The following is a 16075-nucleotide window of genomic DNA, read 5'->3' on the forward strand; positions in this document are numbered from 1 at the left end:
GAAAGGACGCATCGGGGAGCAGGTCAGAGCCTGTACTCACGGACGCAGACGGGGGTCTGCCCCGACCACTTGTGGTCCTGCAGGCATATCCTCACGGAAGTGCCCACCAGCCGGAAGCCAGGCTTGCACTGGTAGACCACCGTGTCCCTGTAGCTGGAGCCGTCCCCACTGATGTGGCCGTTCACGATGGGGTCCGGGGAGCCACAGTGGCCAGCTGAAAAACAGAAGCAACCGCAGGGAAGACTTAGAGATGGGTCTTTCGTGAACAAGCTACGTTGCAACCTTTTTTTTTTTGTCAAGTCAATGACAGCATTGAGTCCACAGCATTGGATCCCCCATAGCTATCATCTCTCAGGCAGTTTTTCTTTTAAAGTTGTTCATTTTCCCAGCAATTAGACATAAAGTAAGTACTATTTTTAATATGAAATTATTTATGATTATTTCCCTAATTATGGTTTCCCCACTTACTAATTTTACTTAGGGCATTTTAGATCGCTTGCGTGTTCTCTTTCAAAACACACCCAAAAGGGGAGGAAATACTGTGATCCATAGGAGCAGGGCTTTGCAGCCCGTTGGGTGGAAAAGAGAATATAAGGACATTCTGCTCAGAAAACAGGGTGAGAAGTTCCAACAAGAGAGCAAACCAGAGGGTGGGTGCTGTTCAAAACTGGATCTGAGTCACAGGCCAGCCAGCATCTAGGTGAAGACGGCTGGGGTCCACGGAACAGGAGTGCAGGGCCGCCTGAGCGTGGCCTAGGCCCCGGAGACCCGAGGGCACAGTCGCAGTGCCTGTGGGTCCTTCAGGAGCCTCCAAAAAAGGAGCGAGCTATGGGGTCAGGGAGGCCGGGAGGCGGGGCTCCAGTCCAGCCCTGGCTGCCCGTCCCCATCAGTCCAGGGCTTCTCCACCGCCACTCTCGCGTGTTCTCCGGCTTCTTCTCCTCCCGTCAACTTGTCCTCTGCTCTTTCTTTCCTGAACGTACATTTGGAAAGAGCGTCTTATTTAATCACCAAAAGAGGAAGGATTCAAAGTCACTGAAGTGAAAAGTTTCTGTACATGTGGGTTTTGGACTGGGAAGAACAGGAAAAACCAAGCTCCTTTTCTCTACCCAAGAGAGAGCCTGTGCTGGAGAGGCGGTCCTGTGGGGTGGAGGGGAGGCAGTGGCCAGGGCGGGCCTGCCCTGCCGAGGTCTCTGCGTGGAGTTCGGAGCAGGTGGACCTGAAGTCAGAGAACAGCCGGCGTGGAGGAGTCGCGAGCCATCACACCCTGTGTGGGGCTAACTTCACCACTGCGGGAAAAATTTAAATCCTCATCTGTTTCTGCTTAGGACAGTGATCAGAGACCTGCACTCTTCTGCTCGAATCAAACCTATTATCAGCACCGTGGCATGGTGAGCGAGGTCACATGGGCTCCAGACAGGAAGCGTCACCTAGGGTGCAGACACGGGCTGCAAAGGCCCGCCCCCTCCCCAGGCACCCTGCGCGCTGTCCTAGGCGGGTCGGAGCACTGTTCCAACCCCAGCCGGGAGCCCAGGGGAGGAGCACCAGCTCATCCCTACGCCAGAGTTCCAGCCACTTCGGAGGTGAGGGATCATATACCCGACTCAGAACACAGAGCAAAATATCAGTTGGATCCCCAAAGAGCGCGGCCACCCGATTCCTGGGGCCAATCTAGGTGGTGCTGGGTACTTGGGGTCACCTCTGAAGCCTGTCACCACTCTGTGGAGGCAACTTGGGACCAGGCCCAGGGATGCTGAAAAAGGGGCATCCACAAAAGTTCCACCACTCTGCCGTCTTTCCTGATCTGGGCAAACAGGCCACTTTCACTCACTTTTAAACTTAGTAACTGAACTTTTATTGAGCGCAAATAGTCTGAGGCGGCAGGCAGCTTTGAAAGGCTGGCAGGCATGGGCTGGGGCTGGGGCTCAACGGTGGAGCACTCGCCTGGCCTGTGTGAGGCCCTGGGTTCCATCCTCAGCACCGCGTAAGTAAATAAATAAATAAATAAACAAGTAAGTAAATAAAGGTCCACTGACAACTAAAAAATATTAAAAGGTTTTTATCTCACTGTGGAGGAGGCATCTGCACTTAGAGGGCAGGACAGCCTTCATGTCTTTCATGGTGATCCAGTGACTTGCCCTGGGCCAGCCATGTTCTTGGTTCTGGGGATTAAGTGAAGCATCAGATACCAGCACGGAGAGTATCTGATGGGCAGATAGAACATGCAGCGTCCTGAGGTGCAGGGAGGGACCAGAGCCACAGGGGACCGGGGACCTGCCTGAAAGAGGCAGCTTTTCAGGTCCAAGGACGAGCTATTTTAAACCAGTAAGGGCAACTGAAAAGATTCCAGTCATGGAAATCAGAAATTCCGGTTACACTTCACAGTCTCTCTGCAGTTAGGGGGAGGAATAATGTTTTCTGACCCGAGGGACATTCACAGCAGGGCAGCCCCTGTGGGCTGCTCAGCTTCCAAACTCACACACCACAGGCTCATGTGGTGACATCCTGACTATCTCGTTCGCAGAGACTCCCCCTACCTGCATTTGGAACTTGCTCTCACTGTAATTTGGTTAGAATAGAAGAGAATTTATTTTAACTTTCTCTAAAGTTGGTTCAGGAGGACAAAATCTGCTGACTAACTACTTCACCACAGCTCTGAGATCAGTAGCAAGATGGATGGAGGCTGAGTCATCTTTCAAGCAAGGCCGTTGAGTGACGGATGCTGAAGGGAGGAGCTTCACCAGCGAGCTTCCCTGCGGCCTGCAGTGAGGAGACAGGAGAGCTGCAGAGCAGAGCAGGTGGCCGGACATGCTCCTGTCCCTCTGCAACCCTGCTGTCTGAAGCCCACTTGGGAGACAAGTGGGGAAGCCAATGCTCCACACCCGTGCAGCTCAGTTGGCACTTGGGCCAGGGGGCAGCACCTCTGGGGTCTCCCAGGTCAGCCCTGCTAAGCCCTCATTTCTAGAAGGGTCCACCATTCTACCATGCAGATGTTTTCAGGTAAGATGGTGCTTTGGGAACTGGAGGTCCTCCCATCCGCTTCTCTCTGGTGGAGCGAGTGTGCCGAGAGCCAGTTCTCTGGATGAATTTGGTCCCTCCCACTCTCCAGTGGGCACCCCTGTGGGAATTCTTCCCATTCCTTCTACGGTGTGGCTCCACAAAGCCATATTTAATTGAAAGTGTCTTATACCCAGATGACATTTTTCCACACCATTTTGAGTACTTGGTCTTGATGGTGCACTAGTCAGGCCACTAGTCTTTTGTGTGACCTTCTGAGTGACTGACTCAGGCAGCCTCTGATGCCAACAGAGGACAGGTGGTGTTTTTAGAGGATTCGCCTTAACCTCACACCAGGGGCAGGTAGGGCACTTTGGAGGCTGGGAAGGCGGGTTAGAGCCACCTACAAGTAGTTAGCCTGCATCCCTCACATTCTCCACCTGCAGCTCGAACACCAGAGAGAAATTACAGCCAAATGAGAACTGAATGGTCACCACTTCCCAAGCAGCAGAATGCAACGGTCTTCTCCACAGAACTGCATCTCACAGGCACCGTAGGCCCCTAGAGGCGGCTGAGAGTGAACGGGCGCGTGTGCGCAGGTTCGGCCCAGGCCTCACATGGGGTGGTGGTGCTTGTTCCCACGGATACCAAGGGAGGGTCTGTGAAGATGTGGGGCTTCAGAAATGAGCTCAGGTTTGGAGAGGACTAGGGTCCACCTGCTCCCCAGAAACACACTGTGCCAACCATGCAGGACCAGGCTCTCCCCGGTGGGCACAGAAGCTGCAGCCTTGAGTGGGGCCTGGGCCACAGTAGGAGCCGTGGTAGGAGCCCTCCTCTCTCGCGAGGCCACGTGCTCACGCACCCACACGCTCTCCCTGCTCAAGGCCACCTTCTCGGTGTGTGGGTTTCCATCAGAACACATGCCAAATATCGGTGTGGGGATTAGAACAAAGTCTATTTTTAGAAAATCCATAAACCAAATGTTCAACTTCAGTATTTGCTTTGGGATTATTGGGGCTTTTTGCTGACAACAGAATTCTCAGCATGACAAAGACCCTGCACCTTAGCAGAATTAGAACTGCAGTGAGCTCAACGCGGCCATTCTGTAGGTAGCACGTGTCTTTGGCTGGATCAGGCCTATCGGATAGTGACTGCCACAGCTGATTTATAGACTCTTCGTGCATATTAGTAGATGGTCACAAAACGTCAGGTGGATCAGACTCACGTGTGCCGGGCATTGAACTTCCACAGGTACACCTTTCTCCAGGTCTCAGCATATCAAAGGAACACTGCAGAATACTGATGCCTGAGATGTTCTCCTCCAAGAGCCACTGGTAGGGCAATGCTGAGCAGTGTCCTGTGTCACAGTGCTGAGGTGCCCAAGCAAGTCCCTCGGGGGATATGGCTGTCCTGCACAGTGCTGTGGGCAGCCACACCAAGCTCTGGTCCAATCCCTCTGCCACAACAGGCAGGTCATCAAATCTCTCCTTATGGTTTGGATGTGAAGTTTCCTCCAAAAGCTTATGTGAGACAATGCAAGAAGGTTCAGAGGATAGATGATTGGGTTAGGAGAGCTTTCATCAAATCAGTGGCTTAATCCCCCGATGGGATTAACTGGGTGGTAACGGAAGGCGGGTAGGGTGTGGCTGGAGGAGGTGGGAATGAGGGCCATGGCTTTGGTGTATATTTGTATCTGGTAGGTAGTCTCTGCTTCCTGATCACCCTGTGAGCTGCTTCCTTCTGCCACACTCTTCTGCCATGATGTCTTGCCTCATCTAGAGCCCTGAGGAATGGAGCTGGCTGTCTATGGATTGAGACCTCTGAAAATGTGAGCCCCCAAATAAACTCTTCCTCCTCTGAAGTTGTTCTTATCAGGTCTGTTAGTCACAGCAGCAAAATCGATGACTAAAACATCTGTCTAACACAACCCAGGACCATGCAATTATTTTAGGTCATATGTGATATGAAGACACATTTAAACTAGTACCATCTATGATCTGGGGTTGCCAGAAAATTTTAGTCTGTTCATCCTTTTTTTTATGTAGATCCTAAATATTTTGTGTTTTAGACCTCTGGCCCTGTGCAAATAATGCCATCAGGCTAGATCTCCTTCCCTCTCTTGTATGCCGTTCAAGTGTCTATGTGACCCTCAGTTCAAATCTACCCTGTGTATCAGCCCTGCACAAACCCAAAGGAAGTGCTGCCCACTTATATGAAAGACAAGTATCTACCCAAGTCATACAGGTGAAACTGTCCTTGTAATACCCATTTTAAATACCCTGCTTTTCTGACACTTTTTCTGTTCTTTTGCTCTGAATGCAGCAGAGGGCATTACAGATCTCTTACTTGCATCTTGCCACCTTCAGACTGTTTCTAAGTGCAGTATCACAGTTTCGGTCAGCTTTGGGTCAGTGACCGAAAGTCCTAACAAGACAACTTTGAGGAGGACAAGTTTATTTTGGCTTGTGGTTCAGTCCATGGTCAGCCAACTCCATAACCCCGAGGCTTGAGATGAGGCAGAACATGGGTGCAGAGGGGACGGCAGAGGAGAGCAGCTTAGGACATGGCCACCAGGAAGCAGAGAGCTCTGCTCACCAGGAACAAAACGCAGACCCAGAGTCTTGCCCCCAGATACCCACCTCCTCTAGCCTCCTCCACCAGTCTCCTCTCCCAGGCCGTCCCTGCCCATGCCCCTCCAGCAGCCTCTGGCCTCCTCCATCTAGAGGCCTGCCGTGTTTACACATCCCGTGACATCCATCGTTCTCAACTTGCGTTAAGGGACTTGGTTCCCCTACTTAAAGATTCCACAGAAGGAAACACCTTCGCTCGTTGACCTTCAGATGCTGCTCCTGCTCTGGAGAGCTAAGTAGATAGATTAGAGCCACAAGTGTCGATGGAAGCTTCTTTTTTTTTAACTACTTCTCCTCTGGCCAAGTTGGCATTGGGTTTGTCCCTTCCCTGCTGGCTCACAGCACATGTTTTGCACTGCGGATTGTATGAGGTAGGAGGGTTGATCTTTCTACTCTAATACCATCTTTCTGAGGTAACGTACTCATTATGATTATCAGTTGTTTTATGAAACACTGTTACTTGGAAGTCTTAAAAACGCAAGGCATTTGAAGAATACCTTCCAACTTTATTCTCCAAGAGCAATGGAAAAGCATGTCTCAAATGTTCTTTTGAATCACGTCACCCAGCTCCTTTAGCCACGTGAATGTCACCATGATATTATATTTACAATGAAATGCGTCTCCTCGAGGTCACTGCAGTGCAGGGGATGAAATTCCTTGAATAGCAGCCACACCGTCTGATAGGAAGACAATGTCCTCTGCATGGCAGACTCTCCGAGACAACTCGCAATGACAGACCACGGAGGCAACACGGTGGGAGAGGTGACAGGCCATCGTGCCTGAAGAGGCTGATGATGCAGATGTGGTCACAGGTTCGTGGTCTGTCCAGGAGGGCACACTTCACACGCACGCCCTCCCTCCCACTCCTGTGCTCGCTGATGGGCTCAGGCAAATTGCACGGGAGGACAAGCACAGGATGAGACTGGGCAGGTGTGGGGACCACAAGGGCTCCCGGTGGCTCAGAGGTGCCTGTGGAGCAGACGTGAGGCCAGCATCCCAGAGCTTACTCCCTGGCCCAAGGGATCAGCAGCATCACCAGGGCAGGTGTAAGTGGGAGCCCTGGGAGAAGCCATCACGGTGTAGCAAGGACACCTTGATTCAGCAGCACCCTGGAGAACTGGCTAGCGTGCACCGGGGGCTCGTGGGCATGCGTTGCCTGAGCTCATCGTGCTGTTTACGCACACCCCTCCTCCGCGGAGGATCTGGCATGAAGGGCACACCAGAGGCTGCCAGCACGGCAGAGAGTTAGCACCTTTGTGTGAGGCCAAGAAAGTGACCCCTGCCCCAGAACACAACTCCCCTGCACTTAGCATCCACAGGACTCAGCCGTGACAGCGCCGTCCCTCACATGCTTAGCCATTCCTGCTGCACGGTCCGAAGACTCTGGGACGTGCACCCTGATGGAGACCCTCAGGCACCACCAGGCTCCAGCAGTGTGGCCCGTCCTGCACTGTAACAGAGCGCCATCTCAGGGCGAAACACCCTCCGTAGGGAAGGCCGCTCCCAGGAGCTTCCAGGCTCCTCATCACTCTGGGAAGCAGAGGCAGACTGGGCACTGCTCAGGGTGCACAGCCCTCAGTGCAGGGTGCCAGGGGGCACGGCCCTCAGTGCAGAGCCCTGGGGTGCACAGACCCTCAGTGCAGGGCGCCGGGGTGCACAGACCCTCAGTACAAAGTGCCGGGGTGCACAGACCCTCAGTGCGAGGCGCCGGGGGGCACAGACCCTCAGTGCAGGGCGCCGGGATACACGGCCCTCAGTGCAGGGCACCGGGGTGCACAGACCCCCAGTGCAGGGTGCTGAGGTGCACAGCCCTCAGTGCAGAGCAACAAGTCTGCACAGCACGCTGGGTAGGTCTGCGAGCACAGCAAACACTCTCATATGGAAGGGGGCCCCCCACTGGAGTCAGAGAGCCAGCCTTTTCCTGTGCCTGTGGCAGCAGTTCTGACGGAGGAGGAATGTGCCTCCCTGATGTCCTGAACTCTGCTCCTGGCCTTGGAAGATGTGTTTAATCAGTTTGGCTTTTTCCGCCCTTTGACCCTGGAATAACCTGCAGATCTGGCCTTGGGCTTATTATCCATCTCTCACTTCACGTCATTTTAGATATCTTGAAAATAGCTAATGATCATCTCCTAACTTTACTCTCAAACTAGTGATCAGAAGCTTTCCAAGCATCCCTCAAATTCACAGCCTTCCGATTCCTCACCAGAGGTGCCCACCCATCCTGGGCAGCCCCTTTAGGCTTCTGCAGAACCTGGGTCACAATGCTGGGTCTGGATTCCTGAGGCACGTGGCCCTCGGAGGCACCCAGGGAGCCGATGAGGACTACCAGAAACCGGGAGGGGTCGGGGAGACTGGGCACCATGGCCAGCGGAGCAAGTTCCCTGCACAGGCAGCCTTATCTAATCCAGGACACCCCAGTTGTTGCTTATGCTATGATTTAATAATTTTGTCCTCATCACATACATTCAAAGCTATGTGTTTTCTATATTTTATAGTAGTATTATCTTCATATGTATTTAGTTATCATAAAAGTTTGAGTTTTTGAATTTATCATTTAGTATCGTTTTCACTCTTTCAACTAGTATCTTTCAACTAGTATCCTTAATAAAAGGTCCGAGTAAAAGTTGGGGTTCAGAAGCACCATTTCCAAAGAATACTTCTAAGCACCTGTCTCATAACAACATCAAACACACACCAACAGTGGCCCGAAGGAGAGAGCAACTCAATTGTCACCAACCGTGTTAGAACATTCAGGAAAGCACAGAAAAGCTCAGAAGCTCTGTGACTCAAAGTACCCAAGGACATCCCATGGCCTACTGAGGACCCCGAGGACTCCACCCAGCAAGACTTCAGATACGTGATCGTGTTAATAATGTGCATTGGGCAAGATGCCTTAACAAACATGGAGGTGGCTGTACCCAGAGTGAACTCGGGCACCGCGGTAACTAGGTAAGTGGATGCTCCTGCCGGCCAGAGAGAGGCTTCTCGAGTTGGATCTTCTCTGGGTTCTGACTTTACCTTCAGCCTCTTTCTTCAAATTCTCCCAACTCAAAAGAAGAGCACACTTCACTGTTCCAAGTTCCCAGTCCTCTGGCTCATCCCAAAGTGACCAGAGCACCTAGGGAAGCGTAAAGCCACCATGAGCGAGCCAAGGCTCAGCGATCAAAGCCTGCTGAGGGCCAAGAGGGTCAACAGGGCTGGCCGCGGTAAGGTGCAAGGAGTCCCTGCCTTCAGCTGCTGCCTCGACCCTGTCACACATCTGCAGCCGGCTTTTAATTTACCACACAGGATATTCTAAGCTTTCAAAAATACCCCAAATTGTTATACACATATTCCATTTTTGAATAATTTCCTGGGCTTATATAAATGTAGATTAATGTCACTTCAACTTCTCAACATAATTTTAAGACTATAGAATGCATGATTATTTTTAAGATCTGCGTTTGTGTATCCTAAGATCACGCCTGGTGGTCTCTGAGTGCAGTTACACCTCCAGCCTTCTGTGAGGCCACCTTTATGTCACATAAGGTGGCACGTGACCATGCTTCATCCCCCCACTGAGAACGCAGTCTCTCCCGACGCTCCATGAAGCCCTTCAGCGATGGCAGCTCGGAGACCCAGCACCTGCCAGAGCCTCCACGTGGGGCCACTGAGAACACGAGAGCCCAGAGGCACCTACCCAGACACCGAGTCTCAGAGCCGCTCCAGAGGCCGTTGGCCAGGCACTCCCTGACGTGGGGGCCCACCAGCGTGTAGCCCGTGTTGCACGTGAAGATGGCCGTGGCTCCATAAGTGGTCAGCGTTCCGATCTTGTTCCCATTTGGGGGGAAGGACAGGCTTCCACAGGAGATAACTAGAAGGAAAGCATAGCGAGCACTGTTTGAGTTCTGCACGTTACTCTGCTTCAAAAGCAACACAAAGGCCTTGAAGGTTAGCTCTCATCGAGGACAGAGAGCAGGGCCCAGAGACGGTCACCTCGGAGGCTTCTCCCTCCTCCCTCCTGCGAACAAAAGCATCAGCCTCTGGAGGGGTTCTGACGTGTTCTAGACCCCAGCAATCAGCCCCTGGGGTTGTCCTCTTATTTCCGCCCTCACAGGTAGCCGGACTTCCTCAGAGAGTCGGGGGCTGGGGAAGCAGCAAGGCGCTGAAGCCTAGGACTCTGAGCCCAGTGGCACTGCTGGCCCACTCTCTTCCAGTCCCCTGTCACTTGCTGGATCTTGAGCTACATGCGAATGCTGACTATATAGCGCCATGAGCTGTTCTGAGGATTAGCAGTCACTTAGCTGGTTGTTCTGGGGTTGTAGGCGATACAGTGTGAACCCCAAAGTTCTGCCCTGGTCCTCAGAGACAGCAAGCACCCCATTTTGGAAGATAAATTAATAGCCACGTTAGAGGCACTTAGGACAGAGCATGTACCTCTGCACTTCAAATCTGTAAACAGTGGTGCACAAACATCACAGACCTCAGGGGAGGAAGAGAATTACAAGTTATCAAAGACTACTGACCCTCAGGGGCTCTCACCCATTTTAAACTGGTTAGCATGAAACTCTTAGAAAAGCCACCCGGGAGGAGTCCAGAGACTGAGAGAGCTATGAGGCATGCAGTGGAGAGCCTCAGGGGCAGAAAGCCCGAGTCCTTGGTGACGGGCACAGGTGGCAGGGCGTCCACCACCCAGGCTGGCTCTGCCTCGCACAGGTGGGCGTCTGTCCTGCTAGGGCATGACAGCACCTGCCACACAGGGCACACCTAAGGACTATCAAGTGACGAGAGTGTGGGTACGTGGCTTGAGCCAACCCTTTCAATTAGGCTGCTTTACTTCAATGTGTGGCCACCAGCTTGGTTTCGAGCTGTGAGAACCCAGCCAGCAGCCTAGGTGTGGCCTGAAGGGCTGCTCACCAGGGACCCGGGAGATGGGCCCCAGAGAGGGTGTGGCCAGCACCTGCCATTCAGCAGTGCAATGGCCAACCTTGGGGGCCAAATGTCACTGGGATCAAGGAGGATTTAGATCTTTAGTGCGTTAGGAACTTTTCTCTAAGTCTTTCCCCAAACACAGAGAGAACATTCCCTTGAACTATGATATTTAATGACTGTGGACAGTTGGGTGATTGGATTGTGTTCTGAATGCCAAATGCTTGTTGGCAATGTGTTCAATGGCAAGGCGGCCCACCAGCCTCCCTCATGGAGGCCTTCGCACACCTCCACTGGCGACTGGCGGGCTCCCTGGGGCTTGCCTCTGCTGCTCTCCAGCTTCAGTGGCGCCGTCCTGGGGACAAGGCTATGCTGTCTGTCCTCTGGTAAGGCTCACACACTTGCCAAGAACTAAAGCAACGAGTTTGAGCCTTCCCGCAGCTGCATAACGGGACTTCAGACAGTGTCCTTTAGCTGTAGACCCAGTGTGTTAAAGAGACAGCAGCAAGGCTTTGGAAAAGCTAGTCCAGCAGGAAAGAGAAGCTCCTCCCCACTGAAAGCAGCCTTTGTCCCCCGCAAGGAGGAGGTCGGACCTCCACATGAGCGCTCGCTGGGTTTCCGAGAAGGTTGCTTCCTTCCCTCCTGTCACAGGCACTGTGTGACCATCTGAAGGGCTCCCCTGACTCCTGAGGCAGACCACTGCTCAGGAAGACACCCCGCTAAGGCAGCCACGTGGCCCTCGCACCGCGGGGGCACCGAGCCTGCCTCACACCTTGACTGGGTGGAAGCCTCCCTCCCCCGGGAGGCTTCTTCCTCCCCACGCCTTCAGTTCTGCACTGGAGTCCACGTTGAAATCTGCCCCTTTAAAACAACTGCCCTGTGACATGCTTTTCCGTCCTCTGTGCGGTCAACATTCCCGACCGTCAGGAGGACATTGCTGATGAATGAGCCCAAGAGCAGGTGCTTCAACGTGCTCAAGCTGGAGGAGGGACTGGCGAATGTGCTCAGGGCCATGACCAGCTGACAGCTGGAGTGCTCTGCGTGAAGCGGGCAGGAGCCTCCACCTCCAGGAAGGCTCGGGCCTCGCCACGGCGAGGGAGGCAGGCTGGGGAGGTCAGAGTTGTGGGCTGTGTCGCGAGGTCTCCGAGGCTGAGCTACGACCTATGGCTGGATGTGAGTCAAAAGGAGATGCCCACTGAGAGAGCATCCTGCAACTGGGAACTGCCGCTCGGCTGCCGCCATTTCACCTGATCTGTGGTTACGTGCCAAGGTCTAGACGCTCACCTTCAGGCTGCCTGAGTAGAGTGGCAGTGCCCCCGGGTGTAGACTGGCTCACGCCCTCATGTTCAGCCACCAGTCCAGGCGCACCTCCACTTACCAACAGGCCAGCAAGGCCAGCTGCCCGCCCCGTCATGACTAAGGTCTGACTTCAGAAACCTATAAATGAGCAGTTAGGAAAGAGGTGCACTCCAGAATTTAGCCAATGTTCTTTGCATATCTATGATTTAAGAAAATTCCTATTTAGCTTTTTCCATCTAAGTATAAAATTTTAAATGTAAAGAATTTTTCTAATTTCATGGATTCTGTGATAGACATTTCTTACTTTTTAAATTGAAATAATAAGCCAAGCAACAATGAAATGTATCAAGAAAGAATAGTAGCTCCCACTTTCATTAAGATCTTGATCTGGAGGGACCTGTGGGCCCCGGGACACTGACTCTTGCTACCAGTTGGAAAGCTGGATTATAGAGCAAAGGCCTCGTCTTGCTGGCCCGTGGAGACCAGGGCTCTCCCAGGGACACCTAGGAGTCTCACTCCTACCTGGAGTCACAGCATCACAAACCCTTCAGTCCTGCCGAGCTTCTAAGCTGGCCTCCGTTGCTATGGCCATGATCAGGAGGCGTTCCAGGGCCAGCTCTGCATCTGGGCTAACAGGACCCCAGAATGGGAAGCTCTGACCTTTCCAGCCCCTGACCAGACGGGTAACTGGGAGTGAGCGATCAAGTTCCTGAGGTCCTGTGGGCAGGGCGGTTCTGAGATAAACCACGGGCAGCTGGCCTTTGAAGCTCACAGCTCCGCAGCCACACCAGTGGGGTAGACGGCCACGCTCTCGAAGGCGGTTGGTCCCGATCACAGGTGGGGAGCCACCTCCTGCTTCTCGTGATCAGCAGCCCCTCAGGCTGGCTGGCAGGGCCCATGGAAAGGTGTCGCTTAGTCACTTTTAATGAAGAGGGATTTGCGACAGTGGAGTCTGCTCACGGGGTTCACGCCGTGTGCTCCCAAGTACAGGGGGGACTCTGGGGACGGGGACTTAAGCAGAGGACAAGATGCAGGTATGTTGCAGCGTAAGGACCCCACGCATCCACTGACGCTTTTTGTGCAACCATCATGAGGATTTAGAAGCATTTTCCACCTGATTTTTTGGGTGAAGTCTTGAGGGTCGTAAGTACTTCTTAGCACTATGCTGGCTGTGTGTTTTTCTGATATTTTAAACTGACTTTTGAGAAAGTACAGGATCACCATTCTGAGGGTGTTGACGAATATTGAATATCCATCCTGAATAAATGAAACGAGTCATATTAAATATGAAGTGACAGCAGATGGGACAAGCACAGGATGGCCCTGGCACCCGTGCACACCAGAGTGGAGGGACATTCAGGCAAGACGAGGATGGCGGTTCCTGTCCTGCTCTTCCTTCCAGGCTCTGCTGTGTCACGGGTGCCCCAGACATGACGCCCGAGATGGCGCCCTGTGCTGCTCCTCTGAAACAGCGCCTCACGGGGCCCCATAACCCCCGGGCTCCACCTGCACCTGAGGCCGCCTGCCCGGGGTGCCGCCCGCCAACTTGCTCTCCGCCTCCGCTAAGATGACGCGGTGCGGCGTGGGAGCTGGGTGAACCAGCACCCGCTGTCAGCCAGACGCGAGGAGAGGGGCAGACTTTTAAAGACAATCTTCTTACTACTTTTTGTCTTGTTGGGAAATAAATCCTTCCTGTTTATAAAAGTGTATCATTTATGTTAGCGTGTAATTGACTCATTGCTGTTTACAACAAATCAACAGGGATTGAAAATTTCTCTAACTGTAGGCAGAACGACGACTAGGCCATGCGTTAGCTCACGTGGAGTTAAGCAAGCCCGAGATTATCTAGGTGGGACTGACCCTGAGGGGACCCCTGAGAGAGGTAAGTGGCCGAGAGACCACCAAGGGAGACCTCAGCCCACAGCCCGAGAGGGCTGGCCGCAGGTACATGCCCAGAAGCCCAGAGTAGCCCCTGTGCTGCAGCTCCCTGGGGCCTCGGCCATCCGGGGAAGTGACAGGGAGCTGCCTGGGCAGCAGCCCATGGACACAGACCTTGGGAACCCCAAGCGGGCGACCCTTATGGGAATACCAGGGCTGGAATCTGTGGCCCTGCACATCTGTGTCACGCTGAGCTGCGGAGGCAGTGGGAGCTGGCCACACAGCAATGGTGGACTTCAACAGGTCTGGCGGTGCTGCTGAAGGCTGGGCCTGCCCTCCCCTGCACCCCCACCATGGGCAAAGCGGCTCTGGAGGCGGCTGTGCTGGCAACACTCCCAAAGCTCTTAGCAAGCGGGCAATGGGAGGGCCCTAAAGGCTCTCCACACCACAGTCTGACCGGCGTTTAGTGCGCCAATGTCTACCACGGCGCTGCTATGCTTCGCGGAGAGAAGTGCCTCGGGCAAGCTCATGCATTAGTTCAACATTTGAAAACGTCATTACAAATAGAAACAAGTTCGCAACATCAGTGCCAATCCTCTCGTGGAAAAGAAAATGATCAGGTTGGAGACAAGGTCTGACTTCTGGTCTGAAACGGACAGAAAGCTCACTGGCTCCCAGCATCTGAAGTGGCCAGGAAGTCCATGCTCCAACCCCCTGGCCTCCTGGAAGGACTGATGTCCAGTGAACTCGTCATAGCCAGCTCCCAAGGGTGGGGAGCTTTGGGGTGCCAGCACAAGTAGGGAAGCAGACCCTGACTGCATGGCCCAGGGCCATCCAGGGAATGCACCACAGACTCAGTAGCCGGGTCAGCGCCCATCCAAACCAGGCTCAGTTCAGAGGCAGAGGGGCACAGAAAGCCAGGACAGTCTGCTGGATAGCAGGCTTGGGGCTGGCCAGGGGAAGAGCAGGCTCAACCATGGCCGAGGACTTGGGCCCTGACGTCTGTGCCTTCCTAACCGTCTCTGCTCCTGCCGAAGAGTCTGAAGCATGGGTTTAATTAACATTTGTCCTGTTAGAAGTCGGGCTGAAGTCATTATCTAAGAGGGCTAGGCATCCATTCTTTGGTCTTTTTCCCTGTGACTGTGGTGTATTTTTACTAAGCTGTGTATTTCATGAATTTCACTCTGGTTTAATTACTCATTTCTGTGCTTGATAATTTACTGTGAAAGATCAACTAAAGTTGTATATTAAAGACATCCGAATCAAATGGGTTCCAAACAACCCATTTGTCTTGTTTCCTGTTTGTTCCTACTTATTATGACTCTCCCTCAAGGCCTCGCTGTTGACCCTGCTCCGGAGAGGAGACCACCTCCCACCTCAAGGCAGGGAGCGTGCTCCCTGAGCACACCAGCATTCCTAAGTCCTTCACGGGATTTCTGCAGGACGGCATGGGGAGGGATGCTGCCGCCTAGAGACAGGCTTCTGTGTGCCCTTGGGCTGACATGGATGCTCCAGTGTGCTGGCATCTCACGGTTTCTGAAATCTGATTACTGAAGGGAAGGCATGACGCGGCATGGAACAAGCCGGCATTTGTGAAGCACGCACATGAGCCCATCATGCAAGTGGGCTCCGTGTCCTGGAGTCCTACTTCGGTCAGGGGCTGTGAGGGAAGGTCTTTGCTGGTGGACCCCCAGGGACTCGGATGCCCAGGTCATCGGGGACTGTCTCACTCACCTCGACAGCTGGGCCTCTCCTCTCCTATGTTCCACGTTCCATTAGCTTGGCACCGGAGCAGCCTCTGGCCCTCTAAGTAGTAGCCAGGACTGCAGCTCAGCAGCACCTGCGCTCCATACTCGTCCAGTGACCCCGAAACCAGCCTCCAGAGGACGTGTTCCGACAGCTGGGCTTCAATGCTTGGGCAAGGCACCGCTGGAAAGGAAACAGCAGCCAGGTCAGACTGCTTCCCTGGGGCTCAGACCTCCCTGCTTCGAGAGGTGAGGGTCTGCTGAAGGACACACTTCGTGAAGTGTGGTGGAGAGGTGTGTCACACTGGGGTCGCTCTGCTGCACAGTGTCACGTGGAAAGAGGCCACATGCATTTGACTCTCTCATCACAGATGGATGGAAGTCTTGCAGACAGAGGTAAAAGGGTAATTCTTTTACATAAGGGCATATGGGTCATTTGGTGCTGATGAAAATCTGCATTAGAGAACTCAGCACATGTATAAGATTCTTAGGAATAACTTTGTCTCAGCACACTCCCAGGCCACTGGAATGGTGCAGTGTAACTAGAAAGCACAGTGAACACTGACTTTCAGAAAACCCCATGCCTTCGTTCCTTCCTCCTTCCTCAACACACACACAACA

General features: G+C 53.3%; 1 protein-coding gene across 2 annotated transcripts in view; it reads right to left on the reverse strand.

Moving 5' to 3' along the window:
- Positions 1-16075, reverse strand: part of CSMD1 (CUB and Sushi multiple domains 1) — a 290133-nt gene that overhangs the window by 46113 nt on the left and 227945 nt on the right. For both annotated transcript variants that reach the window (XM_079142910.1, XM_079142909.1), the window contains exons 30-32: positions 15444-15638; positions 9304-9477; positions 41-214 (exon numbers count right to left, since the gene is read on the reverse strand). In XM_079142910.1, the coding sequence (XP_078999036.1) occupies positions 41-214; positions 9304-9477; positions 15444-15638 (543 nt within the window). The remainder of the gene's footprint in view (positions 1-40; positions 215-9303; positions 9478-15443; positions 15639-16075) is intronic.

This window comes from Sciurus vulgaris (assembly GCF_902686455.1).
Source record: "Sciurus vulgaris genome assembly, chromosome: 5".
Classification (NCBI taxonomy): Eukaryota; Metazoa; Chordata; class Mammalia; order Rodentia; family Sciuridae; genus Sciurus; species Sciurus vulgaris.